At 33.1% G+C, this 10842-nt stretch overlaps 1 protein-coding gene across 1 annotated transcript; it reads left to right on the top strand.

The window, feature by feature from the left end:
• The first annotated feature begins 1161 nt into the window (after nucleotides 1-1161).
• LOC110647550 (senescence-specific cysteine protease SAG39) lies at nucleotides 1162-2464 on the top strand. The gene is made up of 2 exons (XM_021801444.2): nucleotides 1162-1658; nucleotides 1789-2464. Exons 1-2 carry the CDS (start codon nucleotides 1214-1216, stop codon nucleotides 2385-2387), a joined length of 1044 nt encoding a protein of 347 aa, XP_021657136.2. The 5' UTR covers nucleotides 1162-1213; the 3' UTR covers nucleotides 2388-2464.
• Nucleotides 2465-10842: the final 8378 nt, after the last annotated feature.

A 10842-nucleotide genomic window follows, 5' to 3' on the forward strand; every position in this document is an offset into this window, starting at 1 on the left:
TTTAAACATATTTACTATAATTAAATTTAGTATTTAATTGTTAATGATTTGTTAATACAAGATGTTTAATTTTAAAATTTAACAAATATTATCTTGACTCTCTAATTATTGTCACAACGAAAAATTAAATTTTTTTTAAAATATCTGCTTTAAATTAGAATCAAGCGTTAGAGAATATTTGAATTTTTGTGAGAAATTAATAATTAAATTTTCTTTTAAACATATATAATTATTAAAGATAATGCTTATAAATTTTTTTTAAAAAAGAGAAAAATAAACATTAAAATTTTTTAATTTTTTTTAAATAGCTACAATATATAATTATTAAAGATAATTATCACACATTATTATATTCCCTAATTTTTTAATTTGAAAACGTCAATGACACTAAAATTAATATTCATGTTTACTAATATATACTTAAAAGTTTTCTCTCTCCCTTTTATATATTTAATAAATATTAATTTACTTTATTATTATTTTAAAATGAAATAATAATAATAATAATAATAATTATTATTATAAATAAAGAATAACTTATGGCCATTAAAAAAAATTTATAGCCATTATATATATATATATATATATATATATACACTCACACACACACCGTGCATAATACGCTAATTACTAATAAAGATGTTTAGTCAATAATTCACGTTAAATAATTATAGTTTAATTCTAGCTTATATTAAAAATTTTAATGAAATTCTATTAATTGCTTCTAGGTTAGAATTAAGAAGGGATAAATTCCCCATTCTCTACTAATGAGTTTTAGTCAATCTTTAGACTTGTACACTCTCAAATATAAGTTGAAGAAAAAAACAATCCATCTCTCCTCCATTTTTTTCGCCATTTGAATGTCTCAGCGAAGCCAATAGAGAGCTAGCCAACTAAGAATTAATGAAACTTTACAAAATTAACATTTTTATTTTAAAAAAAATAAAGAGTAGCGAGCCAAGATAGGATCAAGCAATCCTATTTAGTAAAAGGAGTGAAATTCTTCGGTTTGTTTTTATTTAGTAAATGAATAACCATACACCAAAGCTAATTACAAGGCACACAACCAAAGACCAAAATCACATCCCATTTTGCTAGTTACTTCAAGAATCTATAAAAACCAGAAGCTAGCTCTTGTTGATTCACAAAGCAAATCCTTAGTTTAGTTCTACTAGTTCAAAGTTCAGACACATCCATCAACTAATCATAAACAATGGCATCAGTTTGGAAAATGCAATGTTTGTTGATTGCTCTCTCGATCTTCATTTTGGCTGATCTAGTCTCGTCTCGAAAGCTATATCTCCACGATCAATCTTCATCCATGCATGAGAGACATGAGCTGTGGATGAAAAAATATGGAAGGGTTTACAGGGATAAGGCAGAGAAAGAAAGACGCTTCGAGATATTCAAGCACAATGTTAAGTTCATAGAGTCCTTTAATGCTGCAGGGAATAAATCCTACAAGCTTAGGATTAACAAATTTGCAGACTTATCCAATGATGAGTTCAAGGCTTCCCATAATGGATACAGGAGGTCGGAACAGACAAGATCAGTGAAAGCAACCTCATTTAAGTATGCAAATGTGACCGGTTTGCCTGCTAGCATGGACTGGAGAAAGCAAGGAGCTGTTACCCCTGTCAAGGATCAAGGCGACTGTGGTATGGCACAAGAAAACTCACATTAATTATTTTCACATACGTGATTCTTTCTTTTTCATTTGACTCTGATTAAGGCTCGAATTCGAAACCTCTCTTATTAATTGGTACCATGCTTATTAATTTTGTACAGGGTGTTGCTGGGCTTTCTCAACTGTGGCAGCCATTGAGGGGATCCACAAAATAACTACAGGTAAATTGATCTCTTTATCCGAGCAAGAGCTCGTAGATTGTGACACTAAAGGTAAGGATGAAGGCTGTAATGGTGGTTACATGGAAGATGGATTCAAGTTCATAATGGAAAACCAAGGCATCACCAGTGAAGCCAATTATCCTTACAAAGGAACTAATGGAACTTGTAACCCCAACAAGGAGGCTTCCCTTATTGCTAAGATCACTGGCTATGAAACGGTTCCTGCTAACAGTGAGGCATCATTGATGAAGGCAGTAGCACAGCAACCTGTGTCTGTCTCCATTGATGCTGGCGGATTGTCTTTTCAGTTCTACTCTTCTGGTGTTTTCAAAGGAGAATGTGGAAACATCCTAAACCATGGTGTGACAGCAGTAGGGTATGGTAGTACCAGTGATGGAACCAAATATTGGCTTGTCAAGAATTCATGGGGCGCAGATTGGGGTGAGCAAGGATACATAAGGATGCATAAAGATGTATTTGCTAAGGAAGGCTTGTGTGGAATTGCCATGGATTCCTCTTATCCGACTGCCAATGCTTAACTAAAATAATATGTTATCTTAGGAAAAAAAGAAAAAAACCCTTCAAAAATACATGTTTCTCATTTTATGTTGGTGAATCTGTACACTTTTAAGTCTTGTGTTTTACACATTTTGTCGTTCAGGTCTACTGTTTTTTGTTTAGAAAGGCTTGCTCCCTCATGTCTTGGTCCGTTTTTTATCAGTATTCAGAGATTTGACATACTTTTTGGTCAGATTTTTTCACTTAGCATTATTGGTTCTAGGTTGGTTATTTTGGGGAGACCTATCGGTTGGGGTATAGTTGGTCCTTTGATGCTAAGTTTTTTCTGACCTATTAATAAAAATTTTGATTATAAAAAAAAAATGTACACTTTTAAGCGTGAATCATGTATTTTATGTTGCAATAATTTTTATTTTTTAATCATTTCCAAAAAAAAAGGACAAAAAGAAAAGTGTAAATATATAATGAAACTTTGTAAAAATTTGGGTTATGGATTTGATTGATGTGCATGGAATGGAAGATCACATCTGCATTATTAATTTATCAGGTATGAGAAAATAGTATACAAATTAATTGTTAGAAGGCAAAATCATTTTGCTATTTCCAAATGAAAGAACTTGGAATGTCCTCAATGGAGATTTATCTTTAATCTATTTTGGTTAATAGATATGAAAATAACTTAAAGCTTAATTACACTCTAGCATTAATTGAGAAAGTTCAATTTAGTTATTTTTAATTTTTTGTTTAATTTAGTGTAAAAATTTCAAATTAAGCTCAATTTAGTTCAAAAATTAAGAAAATCAAGAAATTGAGTTTCTTGATTTTTGAATTTAAATAAAGAAATGAAAAAGTTTAGTCCCAAAATTAAGAAATTAAATTTTTTATTTTTTTATTTAAATCCAAAAAATGAGAAATTCAGCCATAAATTTTAATTTTTAAGCTAAATTATGGTTACATTGAAACTTTTACCTATTAATTCAAACAAAAAATTGAAAATGAACTAAATTAAAATTTTTCAATAAATACAAGGTTTAAATAAAACATTTTGCCATAAAAAAATTGCTCAATTACTAGTTATGTGTTGGAAAAATCTTGTTCTTGAGTTGAGACTACATCTATATATACTTAAAATTTATTTTAAAAAATGAATTTTATTGCAAAATTAAATTGAATTTTTACATAAGAATCATTACAAACAGTGTGAATGCGATTATGTTGATTATAATTATCCAACTTTAAATATTATTAATTCTTTCTTTTACATTTTACCATTAAGTGGCAATTTTTACTTAGTTTTATGTAATGTGTCATTACATAACTAAAACCACACTTTCCTCGAGTAATTAATTGGACAGATTAGTCACTAACCGTGGGAGATTAACTTTAACTTTTAATTAACTATATTAATTATATACAGGGTTATATTAGTCTCCTAATGCTTTTTCTGAAGCATAAGCAAGATCCACGTTCAATTAGTCTTATTAATTACACATGTCCAACTGTCATACTATAGAGAAATCTTTGAGACACCATAATCTTCTTAGCTCCAAATCAATAAAAATTTTTATTTTCTCACTTATATAATAGATCATTTAAGTTCATACTAATTGTAGACGCCATATTTTGATCGACCTACAAATGCATAACTCGTGTAATTAATATATAATTTTTTTAGTAAGGGTTGTAATTTAGTCAATCTCCCATTTTAGTGTTTTATCCAATCTCAACTAATTACCTGACTACAGGTCATTTTCTCTGAAATGGTGATAATCTAAGTTACTCGCCAGGCAAATAATAAATTCCAAGTTTATTCGACCTCATGTACATTCAAATCAAAATTTCTCCGATACTTCCGTCTCTACTCAGCCTGTTCAGATTGGTGTTAGATTTTCGGCACAACTAATTTTACATTTTGCTGTCTTTCGATCTCTCTGTGTTAAAAATCCCAAATTGTGGGTAATTTCATAATCTCGCTCAAATTGTTCAAGCATTTCTTAATTAAGTTAATATTTTATCCGATCTCTAAATAATTGTAACAACTCAAATTAAAAAAAAAAAACCCTAAAATTCGTAGCACACCGCCCCCCCCATTTCACCTCCCTCCTCTCACTTTCTCTCACCTCTCCCTATCTCTTTCCTTCTTTTCTCGGCGAACCACCACTGTCGGCGATGTCCACCAGCACGGCATAGCTCCAGCGACCCTCTAGCGACGGCCAGAACCACCAGAAGCGGCTGCAAGGGAGAGAGAGAGAGAGAGAGAGAGAGAGAGAGAAAAAAATGGGTCCCAAACTTTAAATGCTCATATCCAGAGACCTCGACGTCCGATTGGAGTGATTCCAGAGGCCATGGACTCCTAAGAGAGAGCTTTTTCAGATGAAACCAGCCTCGTCAGATTTAGTGGCTGTTTCCGGCGCTAGCTAAGAGAGAGAAAATTAGTTTTTTTTTTTTCTTTTTTTTTTCTTTCAGACGAGATTTCCAATAATCCGACCGTTGGATCGACGATCCAAGACCACCTATGGAGTCAAGAGGAGGAGAGGAACATTTTGGTGTGACCAGTTCCGACAAATGTCACCAGCGACCGGCGGCCGGCCACCATGCGCGGTCGTTTCGGTGGTGGCTCTGACGAGCTTTGGGGATGATTCAACTTTTAGAGGCTTCCTCATAAATTTTTGAAATTTTTGAGACATAGATAAGCTTTGGATAAAGTTATTTTCATTGTTTTTCAGTATGTGGTGCTTAAATTAAGTATTTCTTAAACAGGAAAAATTAGATAAAAATTCTAAGAAAAATATATGATGAAAGTAAAATTATTTGGAGATATGTTATGGTATTTATTGAATTTTTAAGTGATTGTGGAATATTTTTGAAAAATATATGTGGGTTTTAGTTAGATTTTTAGCATCTGAGCCTATAAGATCATCTGGATTTATGATATTTAAATTTTATATAATTGGTTGAAGCTTGAGGATGGAGAGTTAAATGTGTGAATGTTGATTTGGGTTGAATTAGGAACATGTTAGCTGTTGGAAACTTATGGAATTGAGTAATATTTTTGAATAAAAATTCATAAATATTCATGGGTGATTAGAAAATTACAATTCCTTTTGCGATAGCTTTATAATCTTATTAAGGACCGCAGAACAAAATTTTAGAATTTTTTTAGAGCTTGTTTGAGTGGATTTTTATAAAATATTAATTATAGGGACAAAAACATAATTTTTCAAGTTTATGACTATTGTCTGATTTGGAGGGCCTAGGAGGGGCCGTATAATGTTGATGAGATGTGATTGTGGAAATTGAGAATTTAGAAGTGTTATTTGAATCTTTTTGCTGGTTGGGTAGGTCCTAGGTATAGGGGAAACTTTGCCGAATTTTCAGCATAAATTAGGATTGCCTCTTTAAATTTATTTTATTTGAATTAGCACTAATAAATTCACAATAAAATTATGTAGGTGATCAGAGTCAACCATATTTCTTTACCCAACCTCTACAGTCGTCTTTGGTGTACTATGAGTAAAATATTAATTTTAATTATAATTTCAATATTATTATATATTCAAGCATACCCATGCATCACTTATAAATATGTATCTATGTAGTTAGACTCTAGGCGCATTTTATATTGTATTCTTAATTGATGAAGTGCCATGATGTTGTTTATGATAATTTGGAACAATGTGCGTGCATTGGCGTGTGCGTAGTGTGTGGTATTGGATATGGATAGGATGGCTAGACACGGCTTGAGAGACACTTGCTAGGACTCGATCCTCTTATGGATAATTCGGGGTTGGCACGGCTCGAGAGATACTCGCTGGCCCTCTCATTTGGTTCATTAAGTGAAAGTCCAGCTTGAGAGACACCGCTGGCAAAGGTTGGATTAAGAGAGCTGTATGGGGGATCAGCTCCGTATATGTATAGTTTGAATATTATTGGGTGTGTGAGTGCTCCAAATTACCTTTTTGCTATTATGATGTGATTTGTATGAAAATTTTGATGGTGTTGCATTCCACTCTTTAGGATGCATTAGCTTTGGACATTTATAGAAATTAAAGTTAAAATTGGTATTTTACTCTCTGAGACGAATGCTCACTCCTGTTCACCTATTTTTTCAGGCTACAGGAGGAGTTCTTTTATAGAGCAACCTGCTTTCTTCCTTGCAGGTTTAGCATCGGTTATTTAATTGTTTTATTATTTTTCTAAATTTGAAATCTAGAACTCTGCATGTATTAGTAGAAGTATGGACCTTGTTAGAAATCGTGTTAATTTAAATTCTTGAGATTAATAAATAAAGATTTGTATGATATTTAAATAATTTGCAAGTGATGGTATCAGGGTTGAGCGGGGCTCCCCTAACTTTAGTTTTTGATGGTTATCGGATTATGTTGACCCAAATAAAAAATATTTTATTTTATTTTATTTTATTTACATATTGGGCCTAAGTTTTTGGGCCTTGGTTATGGATTTGAGAACAGTAAGGCTTACTACGAGCCTTGAAGGCTTTATGTCAGCCCAGGTCCTACTGCCGGTCTGGCCCATAGGTTGGGTCATGACAAATATGATGCCAGAGCTTAGGCTTTAGATTCATGGGAAAGTGTGCACGTAGAGTTATCAAGTGTGGAGTATAGGATTCTGTTTCGTCTTCTTCTGTAATTCCTTATTTCTAGATTCTGCATTATTCCTCGGTTAGTATAAGAGTGCTTCAGTTAACGTCTTGATTTTCATGGAGTACATAGAGATATGAAATAGAATTAGCAGACATGTTGAGGTCTGCCATGAGGATACGTACTCCAAGAAATACTATATTTCTATCAGTATGGGTCCAAGTGGTGTGCCTATCTAATGCAAGGCATGAAGACCCAAATGTGATTTTGGTAGTATAGCTACCTTAAATGGGAGTAAGAATATCATTGCTGGCAATCATCAGTGAATAGTCAGTCAAAGTAAGTCCATGGTTTCAGTGGATTCAGGATAGATAAAAGAGTGGGAAATCTTGTATGTGGGACATAACATAGTAACTATGCAATGTTCTTGATATTTGTGCTGTAAACTGCAGATTACAGTACTGATATGGGAGTTTTGTGTAGAGCTGCGTGCTTCTCCATGGTGCTCATGACAAGGATGCTTGCAGATAGTATCTGTTTTGGTACAGTTATGCCAGAACAGGGTTCTATTACTGTAAAAGAATTTGAAAATCCTAAGTAGGGATTTAAAACCCTAGAGCTAGAATATCAAAGGGTCACAGTTGTAAGGTAGCTAGAGTCAGTGACTCAGTTAACTTAACATGAGCTACAGTTACATAAGGAATTACTGAAAGACTAAAGGTTTCAGTATAGTCATAAATTAAAGGTAACACCTATAGGGTGAGGCCATTTGCTCTTTTATATGGGGTCTTAGATAGTTTTGGCATTGCAATGGGCCTTTTGCCTAAAGTTTAGTGAAAAACAGTATCTTCGTTGTGTAGTAGCAGGGCACAGGAGATAGGATGCTATGGATGGTGTTCATAGCCTGTAAAACGATGCTTTAAGGGGTTTGCAGTATGATAAGAGAGCAGATAACCAGACGTGGTTGTGGCAAGGTAGTAGATGTAGTACCTTTTTCGTAGTCAGTTATGACGTAAAGTGGTCTTATTCTTTCAAGAGAGATAGAGGTTTATTACTAATGATGGTGATTAACAAAATAGTGCCCCAGATGGGACTGTAGAGTGTGGTGGAGAGTAGTTAGCTCGAGTATCCTGGAGAGGGTATAAGTTCCATTATATGAACCATAAATGATCAGATCATGATGGATGTAAAGCCTTTGAATTGAATGATGGGTTTGGATGCTTAGTATCTTAAATTTTGGCTAATTAAGTAAAACATAAAAAAAATAAAAAAAATTAAAAAATTAAAAAATTAAAAAATAAAAAAATAAAAGTAAAATAAAATAATAATAATGATAATAAAATAAATAATAAATAAATAAAATAAAATTGCTGTAAAATCAGTTCTCGAGGAAGTAAGGGTATTATGTAGGTTAAAGGATAAGAATAGAGATCAAATAATAAATGAACGACTGCAATTCCCTGAGCTCCTTTCTAACTTTGTATTGTTCAAAACAATAGTATAATCTAATTATAATAGTGTTAAGAGTAATAAATTAGCGAAGATAAATCATAGAAGGCTAGTGGATAGAGAAAGTGCAGAATAAAAATTTGGATAATTGATTGCAGATGCAACATAATCTAAATACCAGTGGAAGTACTAGCTAGAGTGGTCAAAGGACCAAATCTGAGTAGCACAGATATGTGATAACCCGGTAGAGACTCTGAAAGATACAATTAGCAAGTACAGCTGTCATGTTAGGAAGAAGAATGGAATCAGGGATAGAATAGTCAAGTTCTATTTTGGGTAAGATAAAAGAAATAAATGAAAGAACAACTTGAAGGGCGCAGAATAAAAGGAACAAAGTTAAGATGTAGGGTAGGCTAAGTGTTATTCTTGGCAAGGTGAATGACAAGGATGGAGAACTCAAAATGGGACCACATTAGTGAGAATAGTGATGGATATATGGAATCTAGTAACATGATACTCATAGCATGATGTAGTTAAGGTAGTGCCAGGGGCTAAAATATAGAGCTTGGAGTTGCATGATTGGATCATACTCTATCTATTCCCTATTCCTAAAGTGAAGTGGATAGCAATGGGGTAAGATTTCTTTAACTTGTTAACAGTATTAAGAAGATTAGGTGAGGAATACAATAATAATGAGCAAAAGCTAGAAGGTGTTCGATGGTATTGCAAACTATCTAATCAGACAGAGAAAAGAAGTTAGTGAGTAGTAAATTGAATAAAAGTCAATCTAATGGATCAAATAGGTATGATGAGAGCAAAGAATGATAGATAATGACACATAGGTTGTAGGCTAGACTTTCAAGATAGTGAGAAGGTAGTTAGAGGTTCGTTATGAATGTCAGGCAAACGTTTTTAGTGTGATCAACAGAATCACTTTACAGTGAAGCAATAATGGCATAACAACAGTAGGGGTAGAATGAAAAACGACAAGTATAGGTGGTTATACATCATTAGACTAGAAAGTTTAAGGATCAAATTAATAACCATAGGTAAGGGTGGAATTAATGCTGGAAGAATCTATTAAGGAGAGAAATCTTTCAGGATTCAACAAAAGTTAAGGGCACAATATAAATGATGATATGTATGAATCATAGATCGAGTATAAGTAAAGTTAATAAATTATAAAATATTATGTCAGAAAGGACAATGATATGGTAAAGGATTCATACAGATGATGCCTTAAAGGTAGAGCACAATTGTGCTAGGAGATGATGAAATTTTGAAGAGAAAGACCGGTTAAACGTTATTATATGGACAATCGGGCGTAGTTGACTGTAAGACAATATTTTTCTTTCTCTTCAAGTTTAGCTCGTGCTTTCGGTTTTAGGGGATTATATAAGGAACAGAGACGGAGTCAAGGAGACCTAGTTATTTGAGAGTTTGGTAGGCATCAATTCATATACAATCTCCTGATATGAGAATGACGGTAAGCGCATACCTAATGTTAAGTATGAAAGGTCGATCAGAGTAGTGACAGGAGTTAAATTGAGTTAGTTACGAAGGCTTGCAACCGTTTTAAACTATGAGCTAGAAGAAGTACTATTTGTGGATGAGTTTCAATAGATGAAATTGTTGCTAATGGGAAAAGTTGAGGTTGAAGTTTGGAAAGTTATAAGCAATAGATGTGGCTATATCAAGGCGAATGAACTAAGCATCTAGTTGGGAATTGTGGCAGAAGACGCATCCACCACTACCCCATCAGTTCAGGTGGAACTTATAGGCTCAAGGATTGTAGAGGGAATAATAATAATAATATTTTGATAGTCATGTTAGGAAGGAAGCACAAAGAGAATCATCTATGGTGAATATCCTGGTGGAAACTAATTACAGAGTTAAAATTCTGGAAGTAACAGAGTTAGCAATCAAGTTAAGATTAAAAAGTAAACAGGGTACCGTTAATGCTAATGGGATGAATATAGTCAAGGGAAAGGCACAAGGCAAGGAAAGAAAAAGAGGAATGATATGAGAGGGACACTAAGGAATATCTAGGGCAAGTTATGGTAAAATGGCAGGTTAAGGGAGTAGTGGTGTCACACCCTACTCCTCGTAAGGCATAACATGTTCTCATAGTACACCTAATGAATTACCGTACTTCGCCTATCGGTAACCCATTAAATATACTACTAGGGATTTTAAAATAATTTTTGATCATTTTTTATAGTGGTGAGAACGTTGAATATTTATCAAAAGCCTTTAATTGAAATGTTGGTCATGGATCAAATCCTCGATTAAAATCTAGTGTTATAAATTTTTTTCAAAATTTTGGTAGAGTGCCGGCTATATTTTGAGAAAACAGTTCTTCAAAACCTGAAAAGAAAAACACTTCCAATATGTTTTCTCAACCACAACTCCAATAAACTCAATC

This window comes from Hevea brasiliensis, chromosome 1 (assembly GCF_030052815.1).
Source record: "Hevea brasiliensis isolate MT/VB/25A 57/8 chromosome 1, ASM3005281v1, whole genome shotgun sequence".
Taxonomy (NCBI): Eukaryota; Viridiplantae; Streptophyta; class Magnoliopsida; order Malpighiales; family Euphorbiaceae; genus Hevea; species Hevea brasiliensis.

What these genes read in the sequence shown, in the direction of transcription:
- LOC110647550 (XM_021801444.2), top strand. Translation starts at nt 1,214, where the DNA reads ATGGCATCAGTTTGGAAAATGCAATGTTTGTTGATTGCTCTCTCGATC. An exon ending in CAAGGATCAAGGCGACTGTG is followed by an intron (nt 1,659 to 1,788) that starts GTATGGCACAAG and finishes AATTTTGTACAG; the next exon opens with GGTGTTGCTGGGCTTTCTCA.